At 41.1% G+C, this 17,361-nt stretch overlaps 1 protein-coding gene across 1 annotated transcript in view; it reads left to right on the top strand.

Moving 5' to 3' along the window:
* LOC139204760 (glutamate receptor ionotropic, kainate 2) overlaps window positions 1-17,361 on the top strand; it is a 202,458-nt gene that overhangs the window by 125,059 nt on the left and 60,038 nt on the right. The window contains exons 7-9 of the mRNA XM_070834752.1: window positions 7,165-7,308; window positions 9,010-9,117; window positions 12,009-12,122. Of these exons, the coding sequence (XP_070690853.1) occupies window positions 7,165-7,308; window positions 9,010-9,117; window positions 12,009-12,122 (366 nt within the window). The remainder of the gene's footprint in view (window positions 1-7,164; window positions 7,309-9,009; window positions 9,118-12,008; window positions 12,123-17,361) is intronic.

Here is a 17,361-nt window from a genome sequence, read left to right as displayed (position 1 = left end):
GAGACTCCGGAAACCTGCTCTTGGCCTTGTGTTGTGCTTTCTGAGAAGAACTTCAAAATAAATCCATCACTGTCCCCCATGGGGAAATTTTAAGAAGGGCTAGGATCGACCTCTGTCTGTTTGTTCCTTTTGTTTGAACATCTGTCACATGCAATATCACTGATACAATACTGACAAAAAATGGGCAGCGCTGAATCTCATTACTGTGTCCCAGTGTTATTCCAGAAGTTACATCAACATATTGGGTCAGTGTGTAGTTTTTATTATCGTTTCAGATTTACTGCCAATATGGTGAAGGATCTGCTCGGACTGCAGAAAATCATAATTGTTCTAAAACCAGCTTGTATTTTTGTGCAAAATGCCAATTTGGTTAAATCCATTTCTCTTTTTCTAACAGCTAACAAAACATAAGCATATAATAAAAGTGAATTGTTCCAAGAGAACTTTAAATAAACAAAGGATAGTCCCAGTCTTTAAAGCTGATGGTCTGAATATCTTCACTCATTATAGACACATTTCTGGGATATTTAATAATATTTAATGTATGTTGCTAACTGTCTGCATGACAACCTGACATGGGAGTTTAAGAGGTTAAAGCTGGAGAATACGACAACATTACTAGCGGCTAGTTTCAATTCACATTATTGGTATTATATTAGTTTTTAGAACCTGTTCTGAAGTTAGTCATACTTCTTCTGTCTCTGCAGAGTTCATTTACAAAGAGCGTGCTGCAATAACCCCAGCCCCAGTCTGGTGAAAAGCTATTTCTTGCCACTCTGCTTCCATCGTAATGTTGATGAGCTGGTCGGTTTGCTGGGATGTGGGTTGAAGGAGCGAAGGGGAAGCATCCGACCGCCACCAAGTCACACCTGGGCATTTTAGCAATTCATAAAACAGTTGAAATCAATCTGAGGTTTGGAGATTTAATAAATCTCTCTCAGTCTCTCTGTGAGATGAGCAGGAGCAGAGAGAGAGAGAGAGAGAGAGAGAAGAGGCAACAATGAGGTTGAAAAATAGACAGCGTCAGGGGTAATGCTCATATTGGCTGACACAAGGGAAAAGCAGCTTTTAAAGCGTTTAACTTTAATTTCATTCAGGAGTGACATAATTGATTTTAATGAGATGTTTATAGAGTGAAGTGCCGGTGTTGCTAAATCATTTGCGAGTCTGCCTGACGGGTACTTGTGAGATCGCTCGCACTGGGGAGACGCAGAGAGGCACACAAGCCTCTGCTGCCAGAACTCCTCCAGCAAGCCTCCACTCATCCTCACTCACTCCTGCACACAACTGAATACATTTGGCTGCTTATTTTAATTAAGAGAATATTTAATTCATGAATCACTTTCTTAACTTTGACACCATATTGACTGAAATGCTTCAACTGGAATATTTTTTTTGTCGATTTAGCCTTTTAATAAACTCCCCAAAATATACATCACCATGAACTGAGCCTGTTCCAGCCAAGCCCCACCCATGCAGGTGACAATGCAACTTTACTTGTACTACCTAACAGATCCTGCTGACTTCCGCAGTATCAATGCTGTGATTGACTGCCAGGTTGTCACATTGCTATGATGAGGTCCCTGCAGGCGTGTGTGGTTTATAGTGGAGAGCATGTTTGGCAGTGTGAACATCACAGAGCTGCAGCTCCTGCCCCCAGCACGGAGAGAAAGAGCGGGTGCCACGAAGCTGGCAGTCACACTAAACTCTTACCCATCCAAGCACAGTGTTGAACTGAGGCGGGTGCGTGAGGGCCAATATCAGAGCAGGAAAACAGCAGCGGCCATGATTTCATTTCATGATGTTTGCGTTTCCTCTTGCAGCCAGACAAACAATAAGTGTTGGAAAGGAAAGGGTCAAGACGAGCTGTAGCAGAAGGTCAAGGCAGATGATTGGGATTGTTACTCTGGAGATTGCTGTTTACATCCTGCCTCAACAACAGACGATGTTTATGTCTCTTAAATATGTCCACAAGGGTTTTCTCACCCCAACCAAATAGTTTCAGTTGTCTATAATTAACCAAACTATAACTTGGTGAAACACCTTTATGCATCTCTCATGTTTAATGGTTTTAACTTGTCATCCTCATATTGTAACGTACATTCTTACTTACTTGTTCACACCAGGTGCTCAATAAAGAACATTCACTGGGCACATCTGGACGTTTGCACACGTAGTGACCACTTTAGTAGTAGTCTGGTGACTATTGTTGGTTGTGGATAGTTTTTATTTTTAGTGCCCAGTGAATTCAAAGAGGAAAGCTTGTTTCTCACCAGACAGAGCAGGATCATATAAAACTGCATAGTGCAGCCCAGCTACTGTGACGGTTTCTTCCATTTTGAAATCTATCGTTGTCTCCGTTCCCATTAAGGTCAGCACTTTCAAGATGGCTGAATTGGTCAATGCAGCAAATGCTCAAGCCAGAAGTTCACCCAAGTTGAACTCTGTGCCAAAGCAGCATGCAAATTTACTTTGCCTCTGTGAGCAAATACACTGATTGCAGCAGTCCCACGAGGGAATCTCTGCACGCCAAATAGAATGAGACAGGAGTGAAAGAGAAACGGTCTATAACACAAGCCCACAGTATCAATTAGGTGCAACAAGTAATGTTTGGAGAAGCAGCACGTCATCATCACAGCTAGAGAAGATGTTCAAACTGCCTGATACATTGTTTTCTATCTATATTGCATACAGTGTGCTGTGGCTAGACATGCAGTAAGCAGTGACCAGAACTCGTAGCTAATGAAGACACGCTGCTTCTTGAATCATTACTTGATGCCTCTAATTGAAGGATGAAGGGGATCAATATTTAGCATTTTTCTTCCCCCGTGCAGACTCACCGCCAGTGATTCCATCTCACTAACAAGCTAACCCTGATGTGTTTTATTTCTCAGTTGTGTGTCTAAAAACACATCCAATAAAGCAGTCCCAATAAAATGCACTATTCACCCTTCCTTTGGTAACATAAGCTCTCTGCACCTCCCCCAGGAAGATACGCAGGATCCTGTGTGGCTGTTCTGCAGCTCACTAGGAATGAACCTGACGGATCCTGATTTGTGATTCCTATTCACACTTTTACACATGCAAACAAGACACCCGACAGGCTGAGCTGCAGCAGGACCGATGCATCATTGGTTAGTTCTATAATATCTATGAAGTCGGTCCAAGTGGATATTATCCTTCCTATCTGTGGTGGTTGGAAATGATACTGCATATCAATAGAACTCCTAACACGCACACTTAACAGCTTCCAGGTGACACCCACACCGCGATAGATTCACACTCCCTTTGCTTCAACACCTTCTTCTAACACAGATTATTAATACCTCACACTCCCGTGGGCAGACGCTGAAACCAGTCTGAATGTCTAGAAGGCAAGCTTATTGACCGTAATTGATTTTGAAACATCTCTGGACATCTCCCATGCATATGGATCCAGCTACACACACACACACACACACACACACACACATTCACGCATGTTGAATAGCCACCGGAGTGTCTCCTCCACATTATTACAGCCAAACCGGCATCTTCAGCTGCAACCTTCGGCTGCTCAATCAGGGCTCAAATAGGGGAAAATGACAGGTTTGGGAGTGTTTTTTTCCGGCAGGACAATGCTTTTCCAAGCACCTTAGGGCACGATTTCCATGCAACAACTGTGGAGAGCTGTTTTGATTGCTTTTCAATCAAGCGAGACAAACACTAATTAGATTTTTTTTCTTTTTTTGAGGAACTGCAGAAATATAGGCTTCTTTCATGAAGCGTGGATGATTGGCACTTCTCTGATAACTTCGGCAACAGTCTTCTATTTGGAAAGACTGTTTACTGTCAAAACATATATGTGTGTGTGTATATATATATATATATATATATATTGACTGTGCACTCACAGCACAGTCAAACTGGGAAATGCTGTCTGTCCACATCATGCTTGAGAGCATTTTGTTTGTTGTTTATTTAATTAGCTTAAATGGTCTCTTATTGCTTTATTAAATAAGAACATTATTGACACCCTATTTTAATTGGCATGGAGGCTGCAAGAGGCCCAAATTGCTCCTGATGGTCAGGCCAGCTGCTATCAGAGTGTGTGTGTGTGTGTGTGTGTGTGTGTGTGTCTGTGTGTGTGTGTGTGTGTGTGTGAGTGTGTGTGTGTGTGTGTCTGTGTGTGTGTGTGTGTGTGTGTGTGTGTGTGTGTGTGTGTGAGTGTTTGTGAGCAGCAAAAACCTGTAAAGCTACAGAAATGTGGCCATTTACCATTCCTTGCTTTCACGTCTGCCTCTGCTCCTGGTCTTCATTTACTTTGGGTGCTTTAGGATGTTCCCATCAATCATGCATGCAGCATTACGGACAGTCTGGACTATTGTAGCTCCCTTTTCACCTGCCTCAGTAAGTCGTCTCTGAACCGTCTACAATTGGTCCAGAACGCTGCTGCAGGGCTGCTAACCAGATCCAGCAGATCAGCTCACATCACCCCCACCCTGCCCTCCCTACTCTGGCCTCCCATCGACTTCAGGATTCATTTTAAGGTTCTTGATTTTACATATAGATTTCTGCACGGTCAAACACCAGCGTACGTCTCTGAGCTGCTTCATCCATACATCACCAGCAGGTCCTTGAGATCCTCTGACCAGGGCTCACTGTTAGTCCCCCCCGCACTCGACTAAATACGAAAGGTTCGATTGTGCGTTTCAAGTGGAGGCTCGGACATTGTGGAGAACCTCTTCCTGTTAGATCTGCAGTCTCAACTGATGCTTCTACAAAGCAGCTGAAAGCACATTTATTCTTTATATCCAGCGTTTGTGAGTTATGCTTGGTGTGTTTCAGATCTTATTGTTGTTCTTTTACTGATCTTATTTATGATTTATGATTTGTTTTTATTTTATTTTCCTCCTGTGAGGCACTTTGTGACTCTGTTCTGTGAAAAGTGCTTTGCTAAATGAACTTTACTTAGTTACTAACAGACATGAATTTATCAGGCATAGTGTGATATTGTACGGAGACTCCAAAGGGTCACAGTGGGAGTTGTTTATTTTGCGTTCCCTCTCGTCCACAGAGAAAAGCCTTGGCTGTATTATGATATACTGCAGTATTATGTATTACGTGGTGAACTGCTGCTGGTTGTGACCACAATGTAAGTGGGCACACCGTCAGCTCTGGCAGGCTCAGGTGCAAGTCTGCGTCATTGCAGCTAAATAGATAACAAGCGGAGCTCCCTCACTGAGCCTGACTCAGACAGACTGTAGTTATGATTCTGACTGGATCGCCATGAGATGACAAAGCTCTGGGCGTTTCTGATTGTGGCCGTGACTGTGCACTGGTTCACACGTTAGTTTTTAATGGGTGTAACGCTAACTACATGCAGGGGCTTTGTGTGCTCATTGAAGTTATTGTATTCCTTCACTCCTATGGTGTTCTGGTAACAAATCATATGTGATAGAAACAAAAAGGAATCAAAGCTTTCTTGGCTTAATCCATAGCATTCAACCAGAAATGCAACTATTGTCTGATCACTGATCAAATCCACAGCCACAGCTTCAAGCAGCACAGCCTGTGGCTCCGAACCGTCGGCCTTGTGAAACGAGTAATAAGCAATACGTCACGTCACAAGTAAAACGTCACATCATCTCTGCTTTCTGCAGAATGTGCGGAGTGTTTTCCTAAACTGACAGGATGAAGGACCAACACATGAACACTTCCTGTGGATGAGGGGAATGCAAAAATGATTCAGGAAAAAAAAAGACTCCTCTGGAGCTCCAGACAGTTACACCCACTATACATATTTTACTGTACATATTTCTTTACCTGGATTAAGTGATTCCGAAAAGCTTTTAAGAGTTGGCTGCTGCCCTTTGTTCTGTAAATTATTACTTTAAAATGTACTTGTGCAGCTGCAGCTCTATTTTATCTCATGTCATTCAGTTTGCTGAATTCTCTAAAGGACTAAGCTTTTTTCCAAAATACTTTGAGAGTTTAGGAATGGCTTGCTGTCATTCAGGAACCTTAATAATGGAATGCGGGTCAAATTAGGGAAACTGACGATGTTAACAATGCACCAATGAGGATGACATTTCCATCACACTGATTACTCTCCTCTCTCCTGCTCTCACCTGCACATCTCTGGTTTCTAAAGCCACCGTGGACTCCAGTAGCCTTAGACCGCCCAGCACTTACTGTTGTACACAGAAGCAAACACAAACAATACAACAGTACCTCGCACTGGATCATGCTGTTCTCCAGTAGTGTCAGGAGAAGCAGGGGTTTGGCAACGTTTCCTGGAAATAGGTCATTTAGGACTTTCTGGACAGTTCTTTGAATTTAGTAGCTGTTGATTTTCAGATACATTTCCTGAAAACAGCTGCTCCATTTAAAGTAAATTATTCACTATTCATACTCCTGTATTCTATTTATTATTTTTTAAATTTCTTTGATTTCTTATTTTATCTGTATTCCTTCATGCTCTTCCTAACCTCCTGTGTCTGACGCTGCTGTAACGTTTAAATGTGCAGCACTCCTGCAGATGAATGCGTCGTTCTGACAGAGTTTGTCTTCACTTTCAACTTTTCCACAATGAAAGAATAATAAACAAATGTGCTAAAATCATATTTTTAGGTTTTGGCAAATGCATTTGCATGTGTGACCCAAATGAATTCTATATACAGTGTGCACATCTTCCCTCTTTCATCCTATCCTCTATCTTACACTGTTTTCCTCTCTCTGCATTTACGTGCAGACCATTAATCTACACTCCTTCCCACATTTCCTGCTCCTGCAACTGTTTAAGTGTTATCTGTTTTCATTTTATTTTAATGAAGCTTTTTTATTTTCACATTCTAGATTTGCTCCTATGCTCATCATGTTTTAATTTTTCCCCCATAAAGAATATAATCACTACGCCTGCTGCAAGCCACTCTCAACAAAGTCTGATATCAGCGCATCACACATCAATAGTGAAGTCACCATATATTCATGGCCAGTGGGTCCAAAGCATGAAAATATACAGCTCCACACGTCTGGGTTTGGATGTGAGGCTTTGATTCAGCCATCATGATATTGATATTTCTCTGATTCTGAGCAGATCCACGCTGGGAAGCGTTTATTTGTCGTGTGCTGTGTTCCATGTTAATGACGCTCTGCTTCCCCCTCCTGTGACTCTGCTTGCAGACGGACGCCGCACTGATGTACGATGCCGTGCACGTGGTGGCCGTGGCTGTGCAGCAGTCTCAGCAGATCACTGTCAGCTCATTACAGTGCAACCGACACAAGCCCTGGCGCTTCGGGAACCGCTTCATGGCCCTCATCAAAGAGGTAGATGCCTCTCTACCTGCTCCCCATTCTGTCTTCCTCCTCAACATACGCAGCACCTTCACACAGAAAACATATGCTCTCAGGGAAGCAGACGGAGACAGAATGTAAATAAGGCTGAGGCCCTCAAGAAGAAGGGGAATATGAATAAATAGAAATGATTTATCTGTATGTTTATTTATATGGAAATAAATCTCTTTCTGGTTTATGGCTTCACGCATGCTCTCCCAAGGAGGGACGCCATCTTGAGCCTGCTCACTGAATCTCAGCGTTAATCAGCCATGCAGAAACAAAAACACAACAGTATCTAAATTTCTAGTAATTGCACACAGTTCAGTGCATTTGTGAAACTGGGACAGTTAATCCACAGGTTTCTGTCTGCGGAAAGGCCAGGGATTAGACAGTCTATATTTATGGCTCTCTAACCCTCTGTTCCCCATCGCAGAGATCATGGGAAGACTGCAAATAAAGAACTGTTTGGTGAGGGATTTAAATGAAAACAGGAAGCACATACATAGATATACTGTGTATATATATATATGAAGCTGACAGTTTTTCTCCATGCAAATCTCATCTTTTCTTCTCTGACCCTCTCCTTGTTTCCTCTCTTCTTCCCCTCTTCTCTCCTGCTGCTCTTGGGGTGTGTTTGTCCTCTCACTTGAAGCTCTCTAAGCCTGTAGTCACACATGAGGATGCCAGCATTTATAAGACAACTCTGTTTAGCTCAGCTACAGTGCAGAACAGCCACTGCAGACGGAGACACAGCATATTCTATGTTTTAGATTACTTTTAGATTAGTTACTGCAACAGAAGAATTTCAACATGAAAGTTAGTTATTTGAGGAAAAATGTAAAGAATAATAGCCAAAGGAAAATGCTGATCCTCAGTGGAGCACCAATGTGCTCGGTAGGTTTGATGGCAATCCACCCATGGGGTTTTGATATATGTTAATTTATAATTCTCTGACATGCATGTTGTTTTGATGACATGATGGTAACCAAAATCTGCAGGAATCCTCCTCTGGGGAGCATTAAAAGATTTGCAGGTGAAATATGGAAAGACAAATTGACAGAGTAACTGTGCAGCAGGAACAAATCCACATATTGTCATCTTACCTAAACAGTTGACAGGTATGCCTCCCGTTCCTTGGTGATAGTAATTCATAATGATCCCCTTTGGAATAACACAGCGGTTGTATCAATGGAGAGGTATTCAGACTCTGAATCAAAGTAGTATGACAAATGCTTTCTACAGCAGTTGACTGTACTGAGTGAGTAACTTCCAGATCTGTGACTCCCACTCATCTAACTAAAGATAGGCCCTGAAGTTCCCGGCTTCCAGTCGGAGCAGCGCTGTGATGATTCTCCGTACCTGAGAAAAAGCCTTTGCTGCTCTGAGCCACTTTCATGCTACATTGTATCCTATCAAACCCCTAAATATCTGTAAAAATTTGGTAATTGCCTTCCTACTGTTACAAATGCAGCATCAGAGTGTGTGTAGGCACCTTGATGCCAGGGAAGACTGCACAAACAGCAACGGCGTGTGAAAGAGGGAGAAATAGAAAGAGGCTGTGTGTTCTCGCTCTCACTGCTTTCCCTCAAACACTGACATCAAAAACATCTGAAAGTGGAGATGCAGGCTTGGTGCTAATGGCTGAATGTCTTCTCTGATTTTCTCTGTCTCCCTCTGCTGCTCTCTCTTTAGGCCCATTGGGATGGCCTGACTGGGAGAATCACTTTCAACCGGTCTAACGGCTTGAGGACAGACTTCGACCTCGACGTCATCAGTCTGAAGGAGGAGGGACTTGAGAAGGTTGTGTGTCTTTTGTGCACTTATGAGTCCACCTGGTGTGACAATGTGTTGATGAGATAAAACATGGTGTAGAAATGAGCATACAATGTATAGCAACACATAGTATATAGATATGTTGATATATAAATGGAACTATGATTGTCAGGCACTGGATGAACAGTCGTGGGGCTGCCAGGTTTGGTACCTTACCTGTGCAGAGACCAAAACCAATTAAACAAATGAGATACAACAATTCATGAGCTCTGGAGGTGTCGGTAAGGTTTATGTGTGAATAGTGGTAGCTAAGATATGCTAACCCTGTCCTGATGACATCTCCAAACACAAGCCTGATGCTGATGTTTTCATTTCAGTCCAAGATATTCAGTTAAAGTAAAGTTGAGCTAAACTTTGCATCAACATAAGATTATTAATAACTAGTATACAGAAGCAGGACATCTGCTCAGCCAATACCAGAGAGCAATGGGCTAAAAGCACCAAAGGAACAGTGACTTCAGTCAGAATCTAGTCGGATCATAAACTCATAATTTGGAGACTGACATTGTCATTTCCCAGAGTGCAGCCTCCTGAATCTGGAATCTGTTGAAAGCTGAATAAACTGTAGATGAAGCTGAAGTTGAGATGCTGCACTGCCTCCTTTAGTTCAGTGAACACACTGCTAATTAAGCTAACAGTGAAAAAAAAACCAGTATGTTCATGAAAAAGTTGCTTAAAAATCCCCAAACTACGTCGTTTTAAATGTTTTGAAAAAGGTTTGAAACCATATACAGAGCTTCAGATTGAGATGAGGGCTAAACACGAGAACGTCACAGTGTGCTACACAGTGATTATCTTCTTTTTATATTCATTGAGCTGTTGCTTGTGCTGTGAACATTTTATGAATATTTTGACTGAAGGTCACACTCAGTCTGCTTTTTAAGAAGTGGAATAGAAACACAACAACGATGCCACTACACTGAAGAGACATTTTAATGGTAGTATATATATATATATATATATACTGCAGTACAGGCTGCATTCAAATGGACGTCGTCATCGGCAACATAAGCTACATGAGCACATCCAGTTATTAGGGGGACAATGGTTTTATCCTCCATCACAACATCATTAGGTAAAAAGTAGAATTCTATGTATTTTACAAAGTCATCTCCCAAAGATTAGCGACCGTCTTGCAGGACTGGGGCTTTGGTGATGGAGCTGCATTTGTTTCATTCACTGCTAATGTTGCGTTTATGCATTCATGAGATTATCAGTGGGGAGAGAACCTGCTCACACCATCGATACAAATAATACTCTCGAATGCAACTGCAAACACTTCACACTTCAGCATCCTCACCAGTGCTTTCCCCTCAGCAGCTCCTGACCTCTGGTCTGTGTGCTGTGTGCCTGCACCTACATGAATAATTTACTCTATTAATAAAAACCCCTTCAGAAGCCCTCCAGGCTCATGAAGCCTGAATTAAAGAGTTGATTTGCAATTACAAAGCTTATCTCGGGCCTTCACAAGGGGCATCAGAGGAGCCCTGAGGAGCGTGTGGCTGGTGTGGGTTGGAGTGTTTGTGGTCCCTCCTAGTGATGCTTAAGGCAGTGGGGTCGGATGGGGCGCGGGAGGGGTGCTGACGGGGAGGCTTGGATGGGGAGACTTGAGGGAGAGCTGAGAGAGGACAAGAGAAGCCTTGAGGTACGATCTGATAGCTTTTCCGTCCTCGTCGGCCTCCTTTTTTTTTTTTCCCCAGCATGCTTTCAGCCCTCCAAAAGGCCACAGGGCCAATCCAGATCCTAGATCATAACATTATTCCCTTTGGGACCGTAGAAGAAAGTGCCCCCTGACAGTGTTGAGGGTTCACATGGCTGTCAACTGTGTCTTCAGGGTTCTACACATTCTTCTCTGTATGTATCCAGAATAGAAAGAGACGTAGAGTGAATATATTATATGTCTATGCTCTACATGTCTGCCTGTGTGTTTTGGTCAGTAAAGAAGAAATGAATACACATAAAATAAAACATTTCAAAACTATTTTCTTATCTTATGTAACAATACATCTCAGTATACGTAGATTTCACACCTGAAAACATAGAAAATAGGATGTGGACAATTTGTGGCCCATCACAAACCTGTTTATTACTATTAAAAAAATTACGTTTCCATAACCACAACCAGTTATTTGAATTAATAAATTCTAACCATAGCCTAGTTGCTATATACAGATAATGTAGAAAGGGCATATTTTGAAAATGGGAGCATTAGATGGAAAGACAACATTGTCACTGAACGTATTTGAGGGTGTTGTTTGGAAGGACTGTCTGAGTGGATCTATGCAGAGAGCAGTGCTCAGGTTAATCATACTGTAAGTAGCAGGGGCTTCCTCAGGCACTGATAAGTTAACCTCCGAAAACGCATGTAATGGCCCTGTGCGTCAAAGAGGCTAATTGTTTGATCCAAGACACATTACTTTTCCTCCCACAGTGTACAAGTATAAAAGAAAAGCAGAGCGTCAGTGTCTGCAAATGTTCAATCAGAAAACAGAATTAGCTGCTACTTTGGTTATTGCTCTTATGAATATGAGACTTAAAGTGAATGTGCCAGAGGACATCTTGGCTTTACTCTCTTAACTCTTACTCTCCGCTTAATTTGAGTTGCAAGTGAAAATTGTCCGTTTTCTGTGTGGAAGCGTTCCCCTGCTTTCATGAAAAATGGTGTCAGATGAGCTAAATGCAAAGCAGCATTAGTTTTTAAAGGAGCAGTGGGTGAATAATTAAACTCACCACTAGCCATGCGTTGTCTGTGTGCGTCTGTGATGAATGTATTCTGTATAAGTGGACCTTGCATGTATGTATGTATGTATGTATCCTGGAGCCAGTGAAATATTAAACCAGTGCATTTTGTTTTACAGATTGGCACCTGGGACCCTCCAAGTGGTCTGAACATGACGGACAACCAGAAGGGGAAAACAACTAATGTCTCTGATTCCTTGTCCAATCGATCCCTGATCGTCTCCACCATACTGGTACTATAAATATATATATATATCCTCTATATTTTCCATTAATCTAATTGTTTTATGTTCCTGGAGAACATCTGTAGCTGAATCCTATGAACAGCAAACACGGAGCATGATATTTCTCTACTATAGGAGCAATACTTCAGCCTCCATATGCATTCTGTGGTCCGCTCTGCACTTGATGGGCACTTAAAGCCGACTGGGTGCGTGCACAGCAGTGGGTGGAGGTTTGGGGCCCAAAGTGCATGTTTGTCTTGAGGACCTCTTGTGGGTTTATCCAGTCCTGTTTGATATGGCATGTTTGCCAGACAAAGGATCTCAGTAGAGCCTCGTGCAGACTTCAGGACTTGTATCATAACCAAGCTAAAGATACTTGTGCTTCGTGCACCGTGGAGATGAGACATGGGAGATAAGCAGTATTGAATCATAGTGCAACTGGCTTCTAATCCACTGTTATTGATCTACATGTTAACAGGGACTTTGTGGACTATTTATACTACATTGTCGGACAGTGTATAACACGTCTCATGCACGACGCTAAAGGATGCCTTCTTCATCAGCATCAAATTCCAAATGAGGGTGACAAAGTGGCGGTATTTGACAAACTGGGAATGAGAACAGTCTGTATCTAACATGATTTTTCAGTAAAGAAATCTGCAGAAGTCAGACAGTTACCTCGCGCTGTCATTTTGGGCTGACAATGTGCAAATTAAATATGCAGCTTTAAATGTCTGTTTATAGCCAAATCAAATTGTAATGGTGCTTTATGTGGGACCAATTATAGAAGGCTAGAACAGCTCTCAGCCATAACAGACTCCCTCCAAAGATGTCATTATTTTTAAGCTTTTCCTCTTGAAAAATCCTTCAGTGCTTCGCCTGAGCTGCCCTTTCTGTTTAGAGTACTTTCTGGGGATGCTGCTCTCTGTCTCAATTGAAGTAGAGTACCCCAAAGCACCGCACTCCCTCGCCAGTTGATTTCACCACTGTGGAGGACTCCAATTTGGTGGGAGCAGGCTCAGGCAGCAAAAATTGACTGATTGATTGTCCAATAAGCTTTCATGGTTTACGGCTCTGCCTCCTATCGACCAATTCATCAGGCATATTGTATTATTGTCCTTCTCGCCGGTGGTGCCAAAACCAAGGAATTCAGACAGAACTTTGAGAAAAGGTCAAATTTAAAATCTCTCTGATGAACAGTGATTTTAACCGTAACAGGGATGTTGCATAAATACTGATTCCTTTGACTTTAACAGCTACCATGGAGGTCGTTTCTGGACTTTCTGTGATTACACACATATCACACATGCTGTTTTTCTCTACTATATATCAGCAAGCGTTGTTTGTTTTGCATGAAAACAAACTAAGTTTAATATAAACTATTCTAATTGTGCACCAGGCAGTTCAGCTGTTTTCCAATAAGAAATAGTTCCAGGATGTAATGCTCCCAAAGGTACACAAACTGTTGTTTATTTTTAAAGTCCTGTTTGTCTACAGATTAAGAAAATGAGAAACATTGTTAATGAGTTAATGAGTCACACACACTGATGGCGACAGAGCTGCTGTGCGTGCAAAGCGCTAGCCTGCCCATTGGGAGGAGTTCCCCAGCATCTTTATGCTAAGCTGGGCATGAGGTGCACCCAGTAATTAAATTACCGCAAACTTCTTGCCAACTGGAGGACCAGGAGTTCATTGTTTTTCTGTCGCTGAACAATCTTGTGTCAGTTGCTTGCTTACCATGACCCCTGTGCTTGTGTGTGTGAACATACGCATGCCTATAGCTCCATATACTACGTACACTAGGTGCAGACTATGTGCCATGTGAGAGCCATAACAGTGGAGGGAAACTTGTCAAAGTAAGCCAAATCAAAGCAATATGTGATCCTATTACAGAGGAGCCAAGCGTAAAAATAACAATATCAAGTAAATTGTGGGTTGTCATTATTTATCCAGGGCCTTCTTTCCTTCCGTGCATGCTGTGAAGTGATTGGATTGCAGTTATTAGCGAAGACTCTCTGCGGCTGTAATTGCCATATCAGGATTGAGTCATGGGGAGATATGTGATGGCTGTGAGCAGTGAGGAAAAGAGGGGAGGGCTGACAATAATTGGGTTTGTTACATTTGATTGATGCACACTTTCATCCAGCTTCTCATCATTTTCTCAGGGATTATGTACTATAAAACATGATGTAATTACCGTTGAGATCTTGGCCTATCAACAGTTTATCTACTTTGGAAATCACTCCTGTAATGTTGTGGTGGAAATAAAGTACCTTTAGGCTAATGGCTGGAGCCGCAGATAATATACTGTGTAATGTCTTAAAGAGAGCAAGGAGCAGGCCTGCTTCTGCTCGCACAAAACAAGCCATATTTTATTAGTCACTGCAGGGGAACAGTAACGCTACCTGCAGACGGCTCTGAAATACAAAACCATGTACAAACTCAGGGTTAGCTGCAAATATTGTTGAAAATGTTCTCTGTTGCAAAACAGATTACATACCATATAAAAGATACTCAGTGGATATATGTTGTGCCTGCTGGTCAAAGTGTATTTTAACATAGTTATAGTATATTCATATAGCTTTTGTCTTAAACTAGACAACTAGTCGTTGCTTTGAAAATGATCTGATGACAGTAGATCCACTGGTGGACTCAGGGAGCTGGTTGTACTTTCAGTTAAAGGTGAAATGACTTAACCCTTGTATGGTGTTTTCATGTTCTTTATCAAAAATAAAACTATACGATTAATCATTTTTTCAAACTCAGACTCATCTATATGAGCCAAGGCCAATGAGTCTGAGTCTGAAAAAATAATTAATCATTTAGCTCTTGATAAAAAAATGAAAATGGGTCCCGCAGAATAAAAGAGATTTGTTGCGGAGCAGGGATGGGGACCAGGAGGATGGGTTTGTCTTTGTCAGTAGATGTTTAGTACGCCTCACTTTGCAAACAGGTAATTCAAGCAGAATTAATTATGCAACTTTTATTTACCTCCACTGTGCAATCTGTCAGTCAGCCTACCAGGTTGTCTGAAATTGTACAAATCTCATCAGGACTAAAAGCGTCTGAAATTATGAACTAGAAAACTGGTTTATTTCAGTGTTTTAGCTGACAAACAAACCCCCTGTGAGAGAAGTGGTGAACGAATGAATGATAAGGACCAGTTTCATTGATCATCACATCATATTGACAGATGGTTACTGTAAGTAATCATTAAGCTGAACGCTGAAGGTGTTTCAGTGGTCTCCAGGAGCCAGTGCTGCCATCAGTAGATCACATGTACAGTGTAATACAACCATATTATCAGAAGTATCATGAGAGAGAAACACCCAGCAGTCGTTGGTTATTGATTGATCAGCCTTTGAATGGCCTTAAATCCATCTGTGCCCGTTGTTTTAGCTGTAAAACTGTAGTTTTCTCAGGTTTCTCTCTAAGCCTGTTTGGATTTAGCTGAATATATACTTTAAACAAAACAAGAAAACAAATCTTAACCATCTGACTTTCAATGTCAGTTCATGATAAATCAATGCTTTCATAGATGTGGTGGTTTAGTGCAGACTGTAGTTAACCTGTGATACATAGTGTTCACACAGTGTTCAGCGCACCACTTCAAGCCTGCGCTGCTCCTTGTTGCTTTGCTTTGTTCTCCGCTACAGCCACTCTGCATGGTGGGGAATCAATAAAGCTAAAATAAATGTTTAAAAATGACTCCAATAAGGCAGTAGCATTTGTTTTTCTTTTTTTTTTTTTGAGGCAAAAAATCCATTGTTTTTAATTTGTTGGAGAAGAATGTGCTTGATTTTGTGTTTAAGGTGAATTTGCAGAGAGGCACGGAAGTGGTATAGCTTTAATTAGGTTTACTTTACAGAGATACTCTTCTTCTTCTTCTTCACTCTCTCTTTTTAATTAAAGATGCACCGGCATCCATCTGCAGCCAGCCTCCCTTCAGCAGACAGGAGGGAGAGTGTCTGTTTGTTTTTCTATGCATGTGTACATGTATTCAGGCTGGTGAGGTAGACGGTAACAGCTAGAGGACCCTACACTCGCATGTATCTTTGTCGGTAACATGACACCATCACACTGACTGTTACGGAAGCCTAGGAGTGACATTTATCAAAGTCTATAATTCAGTGCTTCATGTGTATTGAATAAAGTTAGCTGAGTAATTTGAGTTTATTTTATAAAGTCCATTTTTTAAAACTTGACTTTCATTCGGTTAATGATGCCGTAAATAAATAATCAAACAATTAAAGATGGTTAATTACAATAATACTCTATATAAAGCCATATTTTTCCCTTTAATTATTTGTAACTTTTTTATAAACCTTAAATTGATTGATATAGTCAGTTACAGTTTAAAAAACAACAACTTTAGAACAGTTTTAAACTCACCTGTGAATTATCTGTACATGTGTACTAACTGTCACTGAGTGCTTTATAACACAAGATGAGATTGTTTTAATAGAGACAATGAAAGCATATTAGGACATTAACAATTATAATTTACGCCTTATTACACACTCCTAAATGTAGTAAGCAATAAAAAAAACATTTTTGACCAAAAAACCACCGTCTTCATATGGAGGAATCTACACAGCTGTTAAAAAGAAGTCAAAATATCTACAGTCACACCCACCGACAGCACCTTTGTGGTTGAGTGACCTCATGTGGTTTGTACAGTTGGAAAAGATAAAATACTCACTCAGAGGTTCTAGAGAAAAATTCTTCTCCACCTGGGACCCAGTGCTGACTTATTTGGATGAAGTTCTGCCTAATACAACCTAACAGTAGCTCCTGCGTATTTTCCATCTTATTTACTTACAGTAGTAGTAATAGTAATAATGATAATGATGATGTTATTATTTTTTTTTTTTTCTTCTTCGAGCAAGCTACAGTATGTCCACTCAACAATAACACTGGGTATAACATTATTTATTAATTTTTCCCTTATTATTCTGTACTTATATTGTCACCTTCATGAATTCTATGTTTGTTGGATCTGTAAGTGTCAGGTGTCTAGTACTCTCTATCTGCTAATCTAGATGAGGTTCCTCCATGTTTCTTGGGTAGGTGGGATGGGAGGGTGTTATGTTAAGCTCATTTTGTGTGTGTGTGTATATATATATATATATATAAAAAAACAAATGGAAATGTCAGTGATGGTACATACTCATTGTACTCTTATGTCTGTCAACATTTCTAAATAAAAAGAATATTCAAAAACTATCTACAGTTACAAATATCTATA

This window comes from Pempheris klunzingeri, chromosome 8 (assembly GCF_042242105.1).
Source record: "Pempheris klunzingeri isolate RE-2024b chromosome 8, fPemKlu1.hap1, whole genome shotgun sequence".
Taxonomy (NCBI): domain Eukaryota; kingdom Metazoa; phylum Chordata; class Actinopteri; order Acropomatiformes; family Pempheridae; genus Pempheris; species Pempheris klunzingeri.
This window is presented reverse-complemented; position numbering and strand designations above follow the sequence as displayed.